The following is an 18471-nucleotide window of genomic DNA, read 5'->3' on the forward strand; positions in this document are numbered from 1 at the left end:
CTTCCGTAAGCGCCGCGGCAAATGACTACCTTTAAATAATTCACCCGGAGAATTTACCATGGGTAGCGTTTTGCGCTTGATTTCACCGTGTCACTCGCTTCTGAAAAGTGCACTTCTGTTTGTCGTCGCTTTGCCATCGCCACTGTGAGCCCACTCTGTCAACTCAATATGACGGTGGTCTGCTATCCGCCGAGCAATGAGGAGTACAATTGGGGTCAGGTGAGGAAAGAATAAAAAAAACTGGAGGAACTTATGAGCCCTTTCGAAAAACCAATCAATGCCAGGCTGTATATGCCAGAATGTTGGGCATCCATCTTTGAATGGGTCATCGAGGTAAATGAGGTTTCTTTGGGGTGAAGATGAGATTGTTTTCGAAAGGGGGCAGGGCAAGATGTCTGCATTCGCCGGCGAAGTTAAAATGTCGCTATGCGTGTCTTCAATTGTGCCGGCTGTACCGCTATTTTTAGTGCAATGCTAAACACCAATAAAAATGAATTAAAGTGTCTAAAAAGTACTTCAATTTGAAACTGGAAGTGGCCAGTTTCAGAAGGTCCTGCCCCCATGTTCGTGGTGTCACGCCAAGACGTCTTGCCTTGCTCGAGAATCAAAACAATGGCTTCAGATTCGGAGAATATGCTTTCTTGTTACTCATCCAGGTATGAATACGATTCAAGTAGTTCTGAAGAGGAAAGCACACATGTTTGCAATCGATTAAATCATTAATTCCATGTCATTTTGAGGGGGGAAATGTAGCACCGAATATGTGTCATCTGGGGGTGGGGAAATGTAGCACCGAAAAGAGGCAGAAGAGGGCGACAAAGCTCCGTGGAAAGCTCAGTGCAAACGGGTTGATTAATTCCTTACAATTTTTGTCAGTGAATATCAAATAGATGCTCGGTGCCACACACAAGGATTCACCATCGCGTTATTTATGTGTTTTCCTTCTAATTTCGCCATCAACACGGATCAACACGAAGTTTTCAGACCAGACAGAGTATTGCAAAATGCATTGAGGTGATGCAAGGTATGTCCTTTCTCGCTGAGGGGCGTTCCTTCAGTGACGTAGGGTGAGGTCTCGTCACCAACTCAAAAACAAGACTTCCAGAATATTCCGTGCGAGTCTTAAAACGTAAAATATAGCTATATGCGGTGGAATCTTTGTAAAGTCATTTGAAGCCGTTTTACAAATTATGGACACAACTTGTCCGGAGACGTCGGTTGTCCTTTAAACATACATTCCATACAAAAAAAGCACTGAATCAACTGACGAACAATTTACGAATGACCGCTTGGCACGTCTCCTGTTTGTAAGTTGGGGGACGTCTGTATCGCACATTTTGGGGTGAAGAAGGTGAGCATGGTTTCGGCTGCTCGTCTCATGTGATTTATGAGCCTCCTTTTCAGTCGTTGGGCTCCTAATGGGATGATAATGTTTGCGGTTTGTTTTGATTTCAACCGTCGCTATTGTTTGGCGCTTCCTTTGCCGCAGTCTAATGAGATCCATTACGAGTGCAGACCTTTACTCACATTCCTACGGCTCACTTTGTCTTTATTATTGCCTGAAACATGGGGGCTTTTTGTCATTTTCTTATTTTCGGGTGTCGCGGCGAGAACGTTGACTCCGGCTCAGGTCGGCCATTTACTATCCTGTTATTTCAACTCTCGACCCCTTTTCGCACTGCATTCGCTCAGTACGACAGGGTTACGCTTCGCTGCTGATCCCAAGCAGTAGTTTTGAATAAAATCAAGGCTTCTGGGTGCGCCTTATGTATCGGAAAATACAGTATATACAATAGCATAGAGATGTACTGAGGCTTTATTTACACTTTATATCACACTTCATTGATAACACTTCACATAAAAAAATACTGCCCTCAAAGGTGAACTAAGGACATTTGACTGTCTCTATCAGCATTTCCGTTGATATGTAGTAAGTGCCGCGGAAGGAAGAGGGGCGGAAGGAAGAAAAAAAGCTAAAAGCTTTCAACGGGAAGTTTGGAAGCTGCTCGCAGCCATTTAGGAAATTACTTTTGACACCAAATGTTGTCTTTCAGCGTGCCATGTTTCTTGGCTGTAAAAAAATGAAGTAAAAATAAATGAAACCGTTTTTCAATTGTGCGTTATAAATCGTAGGCGACCGTTATCTTTTCTCATGTTGAGCACAGACAGCTTCTTTTCGGAACCGGTAATGGACTCTGTCAACCCATATTGTTTTCCAAATATAAAATATAAATATATGAAAGACTTCCAAATACCATATTTCCCGGTGTTTGTTTATGGTGTTTTGTCAAACTTTGTCCATATATAAGGCGCACTGGAGTATGAGGCGCACCTTTAATGAATGACACAAGTTTTCCAAATACAGGTGACATCCGACTTACAACCATCTCAACTTAAAACCACCCGTACTTACGACCACAATCTCCAGACCCTATTTTTAAAATTTTAATTCTACACCTGGCACCGCAACGCGCTAGCAGGCAGGCAACATGTCCGACAATTTTGGTTAGCCAGCCAGCATCTCACTCTTGCACAGCAATCGACCGTGTGATGGTACCAGAGGGGGGGAGTTTGCAAATTGGTTGCCAGCCAATCGCAGGGCACACAAAGACATACAACAGTCACTCTCACACTCACACCTAGGGACAATTTGGAGTGGTCAATCTGCCTGCCATGCATGTTTTTGGAGTGTGGGAGGAAACCGGAGGACCCGGAGAAAACCCACGCGGGTCCGGGGAGAACATGCAAACTCCACACAGGGAGGCCGGACCGGGACGCGAACCGGCGACCTCTGCACTGTGAAGCCGGTGTGCTACCCACTCGACTACCGGGCCGCCCCTGTATAATATATCAATACATAAAATGTTCTAAATATAAGGCACCCCACATTATAAGGCGCTAGAATAGAGGTTGGAGTTACGCACAACTCCTATGGAGGGAAATGGAGTCGGTGGCTGCTGACAGTCGTTCCGAGACCTGTTGTGGCTCAATATAACTTCACATATAAGGCAAACCAGTGTATAAGGCGCCGGGTCATCATTTAAAGAAAATCAATGCTTTTGGTTGTGCCTTAAACAACATAAAATAAGGTCATTTTTTGTGATTCTTGTATTTTTCTGATTGTGTACTACAGTGAAGCGTTTTGATAGTAAAAAAAAAAATCAAATGCGAAGGCTGACATTCGGATTGATCTTTCTCTAAGAACAGCACAGACTGTTCCTCGCAACTGAATCGTGTATGGCGGCTTTTAAGAAGTGTTTTTTTGGGGGGGTGGGGGGCAGTGCTGTTGGCAGTGTTGATGCAGTCCTAAAACTCAATATTCTGTGGGTCCTGGAATTCGTATGAAACTGACAAAAACCCTGGCACTGGATTAGACACATTTTTGCACATATTCTGGCAGTGAATGAGTTAAAGGAACCCGGCTGGCTCAGATCCTTACGGCTTTTGACCATTTTAGCGCAATTGTTTTTGAATTGCTGGCCACTGAGAGTCACTGAGCCAATATGCCTCGAATGGCTTTCGCAGTCTGGTAAATACACTTGCGTGTGTGTATTTTTGTGTACGTGTATATATGTGTGTGTGGGTGCGTGTAGTGTTCCAGTAATCCCAGCGGCTAAACTGGTAATCCCCTCTAGCTTCCCATTAGCCTCTTGATGCTCACCACCTCATTGCGGGTCGTCACCCAGGTGTCAGGCAGGCACTTTCCCCTCTGGAGGGATCAGTTTGATGAGCCACAGAGCAGGCCTCGACCCCCCCACCCCTCAGCCCCCTTCCCCAACTGTGAGGATCAGAACGGATGTTTGGCATATGCCTTCTGACAATTGCAGGCGAAGATCGGACTGAGACGGGCGGCAGGCGATGTTTTTTCTTCCTGCGGGGGGTGCTGATAATGTGTTGGTCAGACCTCTAGCGATGGTTTTTTTCCCTTCCACAACGGACATAATTTTCCTTTTTTCATGTTTGTGCCTTGTTCCAGCTTCAGCTTTTGTTAAAGTGCTATTGGATTGGATTGGATTTGCCTTTATTAGTCTCACAGTGGAGAAATTTACATAATAAATATAAATATATATCATATAAATATATAATATATATCAATCAAATCTATATAAATCAATATGTATGTATTGTATTATATTTTGTACAGCCGCCCCCATTTCAAGGTCAGATTAGTCCAGACACATATAATTTAGGAATTAACTTTTTTTTCGATAAAGGAAGAGAATGTAAGGTTTTTTTATGCCATATTGAATGTTTATGTAGTCCTAAAACTCAATATTCTGAAGGTCCTGCAATTTGAGTGAAAATGACAAAAACCCTGCCACTGCAATGGACACATGTTTGCACATTGTCTGGCAGTGAATGACTTAAAGTGCGATATAAATCAATATCTATGTATTGTATTGTATTGTATTGTATTGTATTGTATTGTATTGTATTGTATTGTATTTTGTACAGCTACCCCCATTTCAAGATTAGATTACTCCAGACCCATATAATTTAGGAATTAATGCTTTTTTTCTGATGAAAGAAGAGACTCTAAGGTTTCTTACACTGAAGGGAATGTTTATGTAGTTCTAAAACTCAATATTCTTTAGGTCCTGCAATTTGATTGAAAATGACAAAAACCCTGGCACTGAATTGGCCACATTTTTGCACATCGTCTGGCAGTGAATGAATTAAATAGTACAGTAACAACATAATTGAACCGAGTGACCTGGCCTGATTTATTCCCCTATGGTATCCGCCCCTGAAAAAAGCACGAGACCAAGTTCACAGGTGTTAAGTTGTGCCGGAATATAAGTGAGCGAGCGCTGCGGCGGCAGCGGAACATTCATCACGCTCAACGTTGTAAAAGCGTCCACTTGGATTTGCTCCACTTTGCTCCGTGCCGTCGCCTCAAACCGGTCTTGGAAGGACAGCGATTCACGATGCCAAGCCGGAGGAAAAATATAGATGGCCACCTTCCTGATTAAAGCTGTCAGCCATATCCAAGGTCGACGTTTACATTTCTACGCATCATTTTAGATTGGAAGGCTGTCCGGAACATGGATTTAGTGTTAGCTTTGACGACCTCCCAGAAACCTCCTGACATGTCACGATTCTAAGGGATGTGCATCAGAGTCATGAGTTGAGATGTGAAAAAGGCCCTTTGAGTGGAGGGCAGGCTTGATGTTTTGTGCCACCATGTTGTCATCAACGCGTCAAAGCGGTAATTACTTCCGCGGGTGATGCATGCTGAATTGCGAACACAAAGGATTGCAAGAAATGCCACTGCATTGGATTGTTACATTAATATTTTTCTTCCACTGAGGATCATGTGAAAAACCTCTAACATTAAATTTACCAGAAAGACTTGTCGCAAAATCATAAAGAAGTCCAAAATGGCGTCCGAGTAGGCAGCCATCTTGGGGCTCTCACGAGCTTTGCTTTTTTTGTTGTTGTTTTTGTGTTTTCTTTTGTCACTTTTGGTTGTTGTGCGTCGTGTGGAATGGATAAGGATTGTTTTTCAGCATTTTTGGTCCACAACATTCATCAAGTAGGAGACTCTGCTGAGCGGTCGCGCCTTTTTGGCAGCATTGTTTTTGGTTTGGGAGGAATGTCAGTGCCATTCGACTGTCATCGCTGGGCAGGTCTGGGGTGATTATGCTTTTTTTGCGCCTGTAAAGGGCAGCATTTTCACAGCCCAGATGTAGAACTGTCGCAGCTTTGAATTGAAGCGGATTTACGTAGGGCAGGAGATGTGAGATAGTATCTTTTCGTCAATTGATGCTACAGCTTTGTTTGCTTTCAACGTTTAGCTCGTAGCAGACGTGGACATTTCAGTACGACATCCCTTATCCACTGGTGAAAAGGACACTTTGATCCTCTCCTTTTTCATCAAGAAGTGCTTCATACAACAAGGGTGCAGACAGTGCTTAGAATTGAATGACTGTCTGTGTCATTGTGTTGTCATATTAGTCGTTATGTAGTTTTTCTTGTTGGTTTAACTTCAAGATGGCGCCGCGAGAGTGGCTGGCTTTACAGCACCTGTATTCCTGTATTTTGTTGTTCTACTTCCTCCTTTCCTTTCCTCTGATTTTCATCACTTTGGTGCTGTGAAATAAATTTCTCCACATTCAACATCATTCCACTGTACCTATTTTGATCTGTCATCGATAAATATTTTTGGATTCTGTTATTCTTTTAAAAAGCTTGTTGAAATCTTACAATTTAAGCCGATCGCCAGTGCAAATTGTCATATCTGCGCTCTTCTACAAAAGCAGACTGATGATCTCTGAAAATGTCTTCCTGGATTGGCAAAACCAAACAAAAAGATCAATGTTTTGGTCGATTTTCAGCAGAGCATTTCAATCTGTGACAGCATGTTAGCCAGCAATCTCTTCCTGACCACCATTTTGTGGGATTTGTCACATACTTGTGACAAAGTCCAGTCTTGGGACTTTCTCACTGTCAAGTTTGTGACCTCCCACGTGCGTTTGACGCATGCGTTTAATCCCCGTGGCTGTCATATTTCTTCTTTTACGCGCTCCTTCTTTTTTTTTCTTCTCAGTACCATATCTAATCTCCGCTACCCTCCCCTCCCCTCCATCCTCCCGCCCATATATCTCTCTAACGACTGGACCTTTAAGTCGTTGTCAGCCCTGACACCTCCCCTTTGAATGCCAGTGGAGGCATGCAATCTGTCTCTGCCTATCTGCACAACACAGGTCTGTCTGTGTGTGTGTGTGTGTGTGTGTGTGTGTGTGTGTGTGTGTGTGTGTGTGTGTGTGTGTGTGTTTTCGCACCAGCATGCACGTCCATTTGTGTTTGCCCCTCTTCCGTGTGTGTGTGTGTATGTTCTTCCCCATGACCGTCAAGCGTAATAGTAAGTGATGGGATAGCCAGAAGCCTAAACAAGCTTTAGCTTGGAGAGTGGGGGGTGGTTAGGTTACGGGGGGGGAGGGAAGGGTCATCAGTCAGTATCTATCTAAGTGTCTAAAAACAGAGGGGGAGGGGTGGTGGGCGCATGGGGTGGGTCGTGTGGGAAGATGGAGGTACACAAGATTTATTATTAAATAGTGCAGGGCGGCTGTTTACAGATGCTTTCAAAAACGCCCTCAGGGAAATTGAGTTTGCCCACAGAGGCATCTCGCCAAGATCCCGGAGGGGGACGGCGAGGTGAGGACAAAGGGGGGGGGGGGGGGGGGTCGCGCCTGTTGCTATCGAAGGTTTGAGCACAGTAAAATTGAAGATGTTTTAAACAAAAAAAGTCAATGATGGTATTGTGGGGGTTTTGAGATGATTCCCTGTTCCGGATTCAACTAAATTTTTTAACTCAATGTACAACATGTGTCCACTACAGTGCCAGGGTTTATGTCAATTTCACTCAAATTCAGGAACCCACAGAAGATTGAGTTTTAGGACTACATAAATATTCAATGCGGGATAAAAAAATAACCTTAGTGTCAGGTTGTAAATAAAGTTCTTCCCCTGGTTCATGTTCTTCATTTGTCTTGGTCTAAATATTCAATCAGCAGGAAGCAACGTGATATACAAAAAATAATTTTACTTTTCAGGCAGCTAGAGAATGCTCTTCACAGGTGAGAAGGAAGCCAAAGATTGAGAGAAGCGAGAGAGAGATAGTGTGTCTCCAGCAGATATAGACAACAGGAGTGATGTCATTTTGAAAAGGACCTATCATCTATCTATCTATACAGTCATGAATATTATATCAGACTGAAACAAGATAGCTTAAGGTTTTGACTGAGCTACGTACATGTATACGAAACTAACATGTACAAATAACTAAACTACATACATATATAGACTAACTAACTGATAAGAATAAGTAGAAATTAAATAACATTGGATGTTTTTAGGATGTGTATATAACTACTTCTAACACTTAGACTATAGAAAAAAATAGTTCATTCCTAAGTTATATGGGTCTGGAGTTATCTGAGCTTGAAGTGGGCGCGGCTGTCCAAACTATAATGCATTTACATATCGGTTTATAACAGCTGTAACAAAGCCGCTAACAAAAGGCAAATCCTGCCCCCTCTTGGGAAATATTACCAGAGGTCTGATCAGTGCTTTATTGGCACCGCGCAAGAAAAAACAAAATCCGACCAAATTTGGGAATGGCGTAAAATTATTTCTAGATTCATAAATTGCAACCTCAATGCTAATATTCAGAGGCATATTTTTTTTCTTTCTCATCAATGGCAAAAGATGCACCTAAAATGCAACGCCTGGATACAAAAAATGGCCAGATTCGATGTTTAGCTTGCATCACTACTTGTCAGTCTGAGTCACAGCATGTTCCCCTCTGAACCTCCGGGGCTGACAGCGAGGTTAATCCGCTGCTAACCTCCCCGCCCCCCACTTTCCGTCAAAGTGGGAAGAATCACTCCCGAATCCCGAATTGGTGTGCTTGAACGGTTGAAAGTTTTCGCTGACCCTGCTAATCGGTTGCTATGTCTGCTAATCGTCGGCAGTGGTGCTGGGATATCCGCCATTTCATTCAACTGTCTTTGGGGTATTGATGGGATGACATTTCTTTCAATCATAAATAATGCATCACTTGTTTGTTTGCCGATAATTACAAGCGAGTCGTCGCTTTCCTTCCGGTCCCTTGCATCAAGGATAAAAATTCAACGGCGTGAATGTCCTCGGTGGTGAACGTGTGAGAAAAGACAGAAAGTGATTTTGTTTGGCCTTGATTCCTCAGCCGACTTGAACAATTATGCCCCCTTGGACCTCATCTCCTCCTCGGAGTATATCTGATGATGATAGGAATGCTAACGAGACGCCGCATGATGAAACGTGCAGAAATAACAGAGGCAGACGTTTGTGAACTTTGATAAAATAAAAAAAAACAATACAAAAAAAAAAAAACACAAATAATGGCCATAATGAGGGAAGCGTGGGTGCCTGTTGAGCCGCTTAATTATTCTGAGGTGATGGGAAATGATAGGGAAGATATCTGGGTGAGATGGACTTGGGTGATCATGTTGATCGCAAAAATTAAAGTAACAGTCCAGAAATGGGTTCAAATGTCACGAGTAATTGCAAATGTCCTGTTGTGGATGTACTTATAATGCACCCCACCGCCCCTCCGCCCTCCCCCGTAATCTCATCTGCAAAAAAAGTTAACATCTGTTGCTGTTGAGCAGCGGAGGTGCTCATCAAACATGAATAAATGTCCATTACATTTCGTATGCACGATTACCATTTTGTGTTTGGGAGACTTTTACTGAGCGAGTTGCTTGTTCTGTAGCCACAAAGGGACATATGTCTTCTTGTGCCGGTCCCAAGTCTGGATAAATACAGAGAGTTGTGTCAGGAAGGGAATCTGACGTAAAAGCTTGGCCAAAACAAACATGTGGATCAAACCTCTAAAGATGGAGGCCACTGATTTGCTGTGGCGACCCCTTGAAGGGAAAAGCCGAAAGGAAAAGAAGAATAGATCAATAAAGTAATTAATAGATCAATAAACAAATAAATAGATGGATAAATGGACGGATAAATAAATACATGGATAACATCCATAATATTGACTCCCTCCCTATTTTCAAGGCTCACCTCAAAACCCACTTGTTTAAAATTGCTTTCAATGTATAGTTCTATCTTCTATTTTATTATGTATCATTTTACTTATGGTTTTATTGTTATGTGCTTTGTTTTATTGTTTTTATTGTAAAGTGTCCTTGGGTGTTTTGAAAGGCGCTTGAAATAAAATGTATTATTATTATGGATACATAGATAAATACACAGATAAATCAATCAATCAATCAATGAATCAATCAGTCAACCCATTAACCCAGCAACCCATCCATCCATCCATCCATCCATTCATCCATCCATCCATCCATCCATCCATCCATCCATCCATCCATCCATACATACATACATACATCATACATACATACATACATACTGTACATAATGTACATACATATATACTGTACATACATACATACTGTACATACATACCAGTGTCGTGCAGTCAGTGGTGGCAGGTGAGGCAGTGCCTCACCTGTCATCATGGAAAGCTGTCATGGAAATATCAAATGAAAAAATAAAGTAAACAGTTAGATGTATTTAGTGATTTGTACTTTAAAGTTCTTGTCCATTTAACTTCACCGTTTTAGGATTTTTTTTTCAAAATCGCTGAATTTACCGTTCAAATACTAAGTAGAGACGAGCGGTGACGTCATTGATGACGTCAGTGCTTCAGCAGCCATGAACCTCACCGAACGTCACTGATACATACATAATGTACATACATACTGTACATACATACTGTACATACATAGTGTACATACTGTACATACTGTACATACATACATACACAGACAGACACACACACACAAACAAATAAAAACAACTAAATAAATGAATACATAAATAAGTGGATACATGGATAAACAAATACAACGTCTGTAAAGTGAGAATCAGAGTCACGTCAAAGAGAGAAAAAAGAATAGGAGGCCGACAATCGCATTAGCGGGACTGCGTGCTAGCTTTCGTGTGCACTGGCACATGGAGCAGAAATCACATTAGCAAGTTGAAGCTAGCTATTAAAAGTGCAACGTATCACCTAACACATATACAGCATGCATACAATTTCAAGCTATGTGTTCGCACACACACTTTTCCCTTTATGGGAGCAATTCTATCCATTCATCATCATTCAATTAATTATCATAGTTGCAAAAATAAAAAAGGCCATTTAAATGATGCAGGCGTTCCGTACAACAGAGCGCGCATTTATGTTCTCCTGTGAGAAACGACACCATCTTCACACACAGGTTGTCCCGATCTTCACTTTCACATCAGTTAGCATAAACTACTTGAAATGCAGCATAACCGAGCATGAAATGAAAATTTTCATAGATGTACACCGCGACGTAGCATGATGTCGAATACCAAAGCGGAAAATAAGACACTAACATTGCATAGCATGGCGCGACCCGGATGCTATTTACACCATAAAATCAAATACAGTACATCGTAATACATAGACGCTACAGTGACATCACATCGCATATCACGAACTGATAGCCCGTGCACCGCATCATTGTATTATAGCACAATATAAAAAAAAATCAAGCAGCATATAAACGTCTTTTTTTGTGTTTATTATTTTGCTTTGTGTTGACTATTATGTGAAGCGCTTTGTTATGCAGCTGTTGTGCAAGCACTGTATAAATTCTGATGTATTGTAACATGTACGTACTGGATGTACGTATTACAGTAAAGTCTCGTTATATCGATACTGTTTGTATTGATAATACTGCTTATTACGACACTATTTTAATTTCATGTGCACATTTCTAGTCTTTTTATGTATAATTAGTTCCGTTTAGTACGTTTAGTTCGTGGTTTTTACGATAATCCGGTTACTACGGTGCTCTTTTTCATCTCCCACCGATTATTTATTTATATCGATACAAAATATATTTAAGATAAATCGATATTTGCTTAGGGGTTTCTATACGGTACCATCATTATCGAAATCTGTATCGGTCGCGCCATTGGTCGACTTGGTCACGTGACTTGGTCACGTGAGTTTGTTACGTGACCAGCTCCGGTGTAGCAGAGCCATTTTCATTTTCAGAGGCCAGCTCGTCGTATGTAGCAGACGAGATTGAATTGTTTGTGTTAAAAGGTAAAAATAGGAAGCAGAAGATTGATGACTTTTTTAAATTGCATACATAATACTAATACTAATAAGATGTAACCGTTGCAGTTCCCCTGTTGTGTATGTACATGCCCACTGTACTGTATATGAATGCAATGCAAAACACCAATAAAAATGACTTTACGCCAAGACGTCTTGCATTGCTTGTGAATCCAAACAATGGCTTCAGATTCGGATAATATGCTTTCTTGTTACACATCCAGTTATGAATATGATTCAAAGACACTGTAGTTCTGAAGTGGAAAGCATACATGTTTGCAATCGATTAAAGAATTATATGTGCCATTTTGAGGTAACATTGGGGGAACATCTCTCACCCCACCCCAAAAAAAAAGAGGCACAAAATGGCGAGCTCATGGCCAGCTCCGTTTCTTTTATGGCATTTGGATGCCCTCTTTTGGCGGCTTTTGTTAATGCAGTTCGGCGCAGGACGGATTTATCGACAGTACGGTTATATCAACATTTTTTCCTACCTCCCGAGAATATCGATATAACGAGACTTTACTGTATATTGTATTTTGTACAGCCGCCCCCATTTCAAGCTCAGATAACTCCAGACCCATATAACTTGGGAATCAACTATTTTTTTTTCGATGAAAGAAGAGAGCCTAAGGTTTCTGACACTGAATTGAATGTTTATGCAGTCCTAAAACCCAATATTCTGTGGGTCCTGCAATTTGAGAGAAAATAACAAAAACCATGGCACTGGATTGGACACATTTTTGCACAACGTCTGGCAATGAATAAGTTAATTGCATCATTTATGTCCTTCTTTTTCCTCCTCGCTATTATTTGATGTTTAGTCTATTACGCTTTGTTAACGTCGCCTCTGTTAAGCAAGCGGCAACGAAGTTGATTTCATATTTGTTTGGATGATGATGATGAGTTAATCACAGTCGACTAGCTCATCCAAACAAATCAAATACAAGTTTGCGTTGTGCTTTCATGGATGTTGATGACCGAATATTAGTCGTCAGAAATGATGTGCGACTGTCGTTGATGAGTATTTATATGTTGTTGTTTTTGTTTTGTTTTCCTCGGCAGGTTAACAGGCTTCCAGGTGCCTCCTCCGGTCACTAGCACTGGAAACGTCTTTTCTGTGAGACTGACGAGCGACTTTGCCGTCTCCGCACACGGATTCAAGCTCATTTATGAAGGTACGAGTCAACATGCAATTGCCGCACATGTTGTTTCCGTGGTGATTGGATTGGATTAGCCTTTATTAGTGTCGCAGTGGAGAAATTGACATTTCACAGCAGCAAAGTTATGAAGAGAAAAGGAAGAAGTAGAAAAACAAAACACAGAGCTGCTCTAAAGGCAGCGTCTCTGGTGGCGCCATCTTGAGGTCAAAATAACAAAAAAGCACTAAAAAACTTAAAGGACAACTGACGTCTCCGGACAAGTTGTGTCCATAATTTGTAAAATCACTTCAAATGACTTCTACTGAGCGTATTTTACAAATATTCCACCGCATATAGCTATATTTTATGTTTTAAGACTCGCGCTAAATATTCAGGAAGTCTTGTTTTCGAGTTGGTGACGATTACTGACGTGACGTCACATCAGGAACGCCCCTGACCGAGAACGCGACACACAATGCATTTTGGGTACTTTGTTTGGTCTGAAAACTTCGTGTTGATGACGAAATTAGAAGGAAAACACAAAAATAACGCGATGGTAAATCCTTGTGTGTGGCACCAAGCATCTATTTGATATTCACTGACAAAAATTGTAAGGAATTAATCAGCCTGTTTCCACGAAGCTTTCCACGGAGCTTTGTCGCCCTGACACACATTCTGTGCTACATTCCCCCCCTCAAAATGACACGGAATAAATTCTTTAATCAATTGCAAACATGTATGCTTTACTCTTCTGTTGATCCGTGTTGATCCGTGTTGATCGCGAAATTAGAAGGGAAAATTATAAATAACGCGATGGTGACTCGTGTGTTGCACCAAGACTACTATTTGATATTCTCTGACACAAATTCCCAGCAGACAAATCAGCCCAGATTCCCAGATTTCTAAATCAGATTTCCAACGGAGCTTGGGCGCCATCTTGTGCATTGTCTGGGACGCTACATTGGAGTCCTGACACCTCAAAATGACACGCAAGGACTTCTTTAATCGATTGCAAACATTTATGCTTTCCTCTTCAGAACTATTTGAATCATATTCATAACTGGATGAGTAACAAGAAAGCATCTTCTTCGAATCTGAATCCATTGTTTTGATTCTAGAGCAAGGCAAGACGTCCTTGTGTGATGTCACGAACAAAAGTGCGGGACCTTATGAAACTTGCCATCTCTGAGGTCATTTTGAAGTAGTTTTGGGACACTTTAACTCATTTTTATTGATGTTTTGCATTTGACTAAAAATATCAGCCTGCATATTTTGGGTATTTTAGATGCTGTAAAACGTTTTTCTGATGTCAGTTAGAAAACAAAAAAAATGGTGTTGGTTGTCCTTTAATAATCAATAATATAATAATAATGATACATAATACATTTTATTTCAAGTGCCTTTCAAAGCTCTCAAGGACACTTTACAGTCACAGACAAGCATAGATACAATAATAAATAAAAACACAATTAAAAATAGAAAACAATAAATACAATACAATTATGACAACACAAATATTATTTTAGCACCAACATCCTAAAAAAGAAACAGTGAGATTATGAATCGTGCGGTGAAGGAAGTGAACCACGGTGTTGAAAAATACTTTTGTCCGACATAAGTACCAGTATAAAAAAAAAACACGTTGCATTCTGAAAATGCCTTCGACAGCATCCCGAAAGGCACCGTGTTGATCTTCCATTGTAGCATCGTGAAGGGTTCCAATATTTCTCTTTTATTCCCGGTTCCTTTGTCTTTGAAGGACTCCCAAAAAAAAGTCCCCGAGACATTTTGACGTTCACTTTTCAGCTTGTCACGGGCGACACTTTAATTCCCTTCTCAACAGCCGAGGGCTGTCAAGACCGGGCGCCGCTATGCCAGCGTTCGAGTCGGGTGGTAAAAGCGCCACCATGTGACCCAGAAAGTGGAACATTTTTGGGACGATTGAATCGATTGAAAGCTATAAAATTTCATGGCTCTACATTTATTTTTGGTCTGGGAACTCATTCAGGTCATGGCCCAACGCTGTCACCCAAGCCAAGGTGCGGCGACCATGTTGGTGTGCTAAAATTCCTCGAGTTTCTCCTTAGAATGAAATGAGTCAATTCCTTGCTTATGCCATTGTGGGCTAACCACACACAAGCCGCTTGTTCCTGTGAAGATCGCCAGACCATCATTAATTTATGGAACGACACGCATGCAACACCGTATTTGGATGTGTGCTCTCTGTGAGTGAGTGAGGGGAGGTGAGGGAGGGAGAAGGGGAGTGATTTATTATTTAGCATCATGTCAGAGGCGGTTTGATATGGTGCTGATAAGAAGGAATCACAGATGATCGCGTGCACGCATACTGCGTTAGAAAAAAAAAAAGTAATATTCTTTCCGTTCACGCTGCCCTTTACTGTCCGTATTCATTTGTTTTAAGAACACCTTATCTGGACGTTTGCTCTTTTAATCAAATGTCAGATCATTTCGGAGCATCTTGAAATGTTCTCCTCCTTCTTTTTTTCCGTGAAGGAATGATGCAAATCTATCTATCTATCTATCTATCTATCTATCTATCTATCTATCTATCTATCTATCTATCTATCTATCTATCTATCTATCTATCTATCTATCTATCTATCTATCTATCTATCTATCTATCTATCTATCTATCTATCTATCTATCTATCTGTCTGTCTGTCTGTCTGTCTGTCTGTCTGTCTGTCTGTCTGTCTGTCTGTCTGTCCGTCCGTCCGTCTGTCTGTCTGTCTGTCTGTCTGTCTGTCTGTCTGTCCGTCTGTCTGTCCATCCGTCCGTCCATCTATCCATCCATCCGTCCATCCATCCGTCCATCTATCTATCTAGCTATCTATCTATCTCGCTATCTATCTCGCCATCTAGCTATGTATCTATCTAGCTATCTAGCTAGCTAGCTATTTAGTTAGGGAGGCACATTCATGGCTGCACTTACTTATTTATTTACAGTTTCGTCTGCTAAATCACAGATGGGTTTAAAGTTTATTTGAAGATAAGTGCGGGGTAGATCAGGTCTGCCAACTCACCAACAGACTGTCGATTTGCCAGTTGAAAGGCCAGACTCAACTGGAAATATCGCCACGGCTTAAAAACACACACGGTCACTTTTTTTTAAGTGTTGTATCATGCTCCTCTTTGCGCGTGTGATCAAGGCGCATTCTCAGTTGTGGTGACACCGCTCGAGTGTGTACTGGCATTCACTGAGTCATGTAATGGATGTGGCCTTTTGGCTGAGAGGGAGGCACAAAAACAGCCGCGGCAGCGCTTGTTTTCTCCATTTCTTTTTCTATCAGTTTCAGTATGGCCTCTCACACATCACAACCCGCAACCCGCAACTAACCCGATAGATTATGTTTTAATTTGGATTTTAATATTCGATGTCGTCCAAATACAGCATTGTCATTTTTGAAATACAGCTCCTCACTTCAACATAGTTCTTTATTTATATGTATATTGATGGATGGATCATAGATAGGTCGGTAGCTAGGTACCTCGCTAGATAAATATGTATGGATATACAGTAAAGTCTCGTTATATCGATATCGGATATATCGATAGTCCCGGTTATATCGATACTATTTCTATGCACGCACGGAGAAAATTACATGCAAACAGAGTCGGATATATCGATAGTCCCGGTTATATCGATATTTTTTCGGACTCCCTTGAATATCGATATAACGAGACTTTACTGTAGATAGATATAGATAGTATGTATGGATATAGATAGATAGGTGGATAGCTACGAAGGTAACATTCACGCAAGCCCGTCATGCTAATTACTTTGTGTTGCATTTGAGTGAATATAAAACAAAACATGCCAATCACTTCATCAAAAAAGACAAAAATGTAGGCGGTAACTCAACACACGGGTATGGATGAGCCTCGAGTTCAAAGTAAACATGGTGAAGCAGTAATATTATTTTATCGTTTTAGGAAGATACATTTTATTCCTGTACTCTTATTTTAACTCATTCATTGCAAATCACAAATTTATTTGTTAATTGAAAATGGGACATAAAAAAATGAGAGTTTTGAAAGGATGGCTACCTATTTAACTATCTTTGCTATGTATTTGCTATCTAACTAGCCAGCTGGCTACGTAGTTATCTATCTATTTGCTATCTATTTGCTATCTAACTAGCTAGCTGACTACCCAGCCAGCGATCTATTTGCTATCTATTCGCTATCTAACTAGCTACCTGGCTACCTAGCTAGCTATCCATTTGCTATCTATCTATCTATCTATCTATCTATCTATCTATCTATCTATCTATCTATCTATCTATCTATCTATCTATCTATCTATCTATCTATCTATCTATCTATCTGTCTGTCTGTCTGTCTGTCTGTCTGTCTGTCTGTCTGTCTGTCTGTCTATCTATCTATCTATCTATCTATCTATCTATCTATCTATCTATCTATCTATCTATCTATCTAGCTAGCTAGCTATCTATTAGTTATCTATTATCTAGCTAGCTAACTTTCTATCTCTTTGAGTTATTCAGGGTTGAGTGAACGCTGGCGCATGTGGCTGCCGCTGCTCACCCGCAGAAAAACTGATTCTGTGACTGTAATGTGACCTTGAGAGTTTTGAAAGGCGCTTAGAAATGAAATCTATGTTTATTATTATATTGAGTTATATAGGGCTTTAACAATAGCTAAAGATTATTATTATTATTATTATTATTATTATTATTATCTAGGTATCTAGGTCGATAGGTAGGTAGTTATCTAGGTAGCTAGGTAGATAGATATGTATGGATATAGATAGCTAGGTAGGTAGATAACTAGGTAGTTAGGTAGCTAGGTTACAAGGTAGGTGGGTAGCTAGGTAGATAGATATGTATGGATATAGATAGATAGCTAGGTAGCTAGGTAGATAGATATGTATGCATATAGATATAGATAGAGATAGCGATATCGAGAAATAGATATACACACATAGATTTTGCTCATACAGTAAAGTCTCGTTATATCGATATCGGTTATATCGATAGTACTGCTTATTACGATACTATTTCTATGAACGCAAGGAGAAAATTTACATGCCGCGGGATTGGATATATCGATAGTGCGGTTATATTGATGTTTTGTTTCACATTTATTTTTATGATCCCGCTTAAATGCCACAACGTTGACATTTCTCAGTCACTCTTTTCACCCGCTGACCTCTTTCACAACTGTGAGGGGAGAAAATAAATCTACCCATTCATACTATGCTCATAAAATCACACAAATATACAGTATGCTTGTCATTTTGACCTATGACTGCCATGTTTATAAATTTTGCCGAAGCATGCGCTCGCATGTGAGCCCATATTTGTCACTCGTCTCTCTGGGAAGGTTGCCGTGACGGGAGATTCGATAAGTTACACTGCAGTAAGCATGCCTATTAGCTAGTCCACGCGGATTGGGATGCACATTCTGAAAGCTAGCGACGTGTGCACTGATTGTCCAAGCGCCACATCTAGCATATTTCCACAAATCGCTGCCATTACTGAAAAATAGAAGGGTGATGGGGGTGAAATCAAGGAGTGGAAAACTGTGTGAGGTCTTCCGACTAACGCAACTTTATCGTCACAACAGTGGTGGGCCTTCAGGGCCTGCAAGGCCTTCTCTGGTGGCCTAAATATATCGTAATCA

General features: G+C 40.9%; 1 protein-coding gene across 2 annotated transcripts in view; it reads left to right on the top strand.

Annotated features, from left to right (window-relative positions):
• csmd3b (CUB and Sushi multiple domains 3b) overlaps positions 1-18471 on the top strand; it is a 291556-nt gene that overhangs the window by 72033 nt on the left and 201052 nt on the right. For both annotated transcript variants that reach the window (XM_089023141.1, XM_089023140.1), the window contains exon 3: positions 12731-12843. In XM_089023141.1, coding sequence (XP_088879267.1) covers positions 12731-12843 — 113 coding nt within the window. The remainder of the gene's footprint in view (positions 1-12730; positions 12844-18471) is intronic.

Source organism: Hippocampus bargibanti, linkage group LG20, assembly GCF_051943395.1.
Source record: "Hippocampus bargibanti isolate YZ-2025 linkage group LG20, ASM5194339v1, whole genome shotgun sequence".
Lineage (NCBI taxonomy): Eukaryota > Metazoa > Chordata > Actinopteri > Syngnathiformes > Syngnathidae > Hippocampus > Hippocampus bargibanti.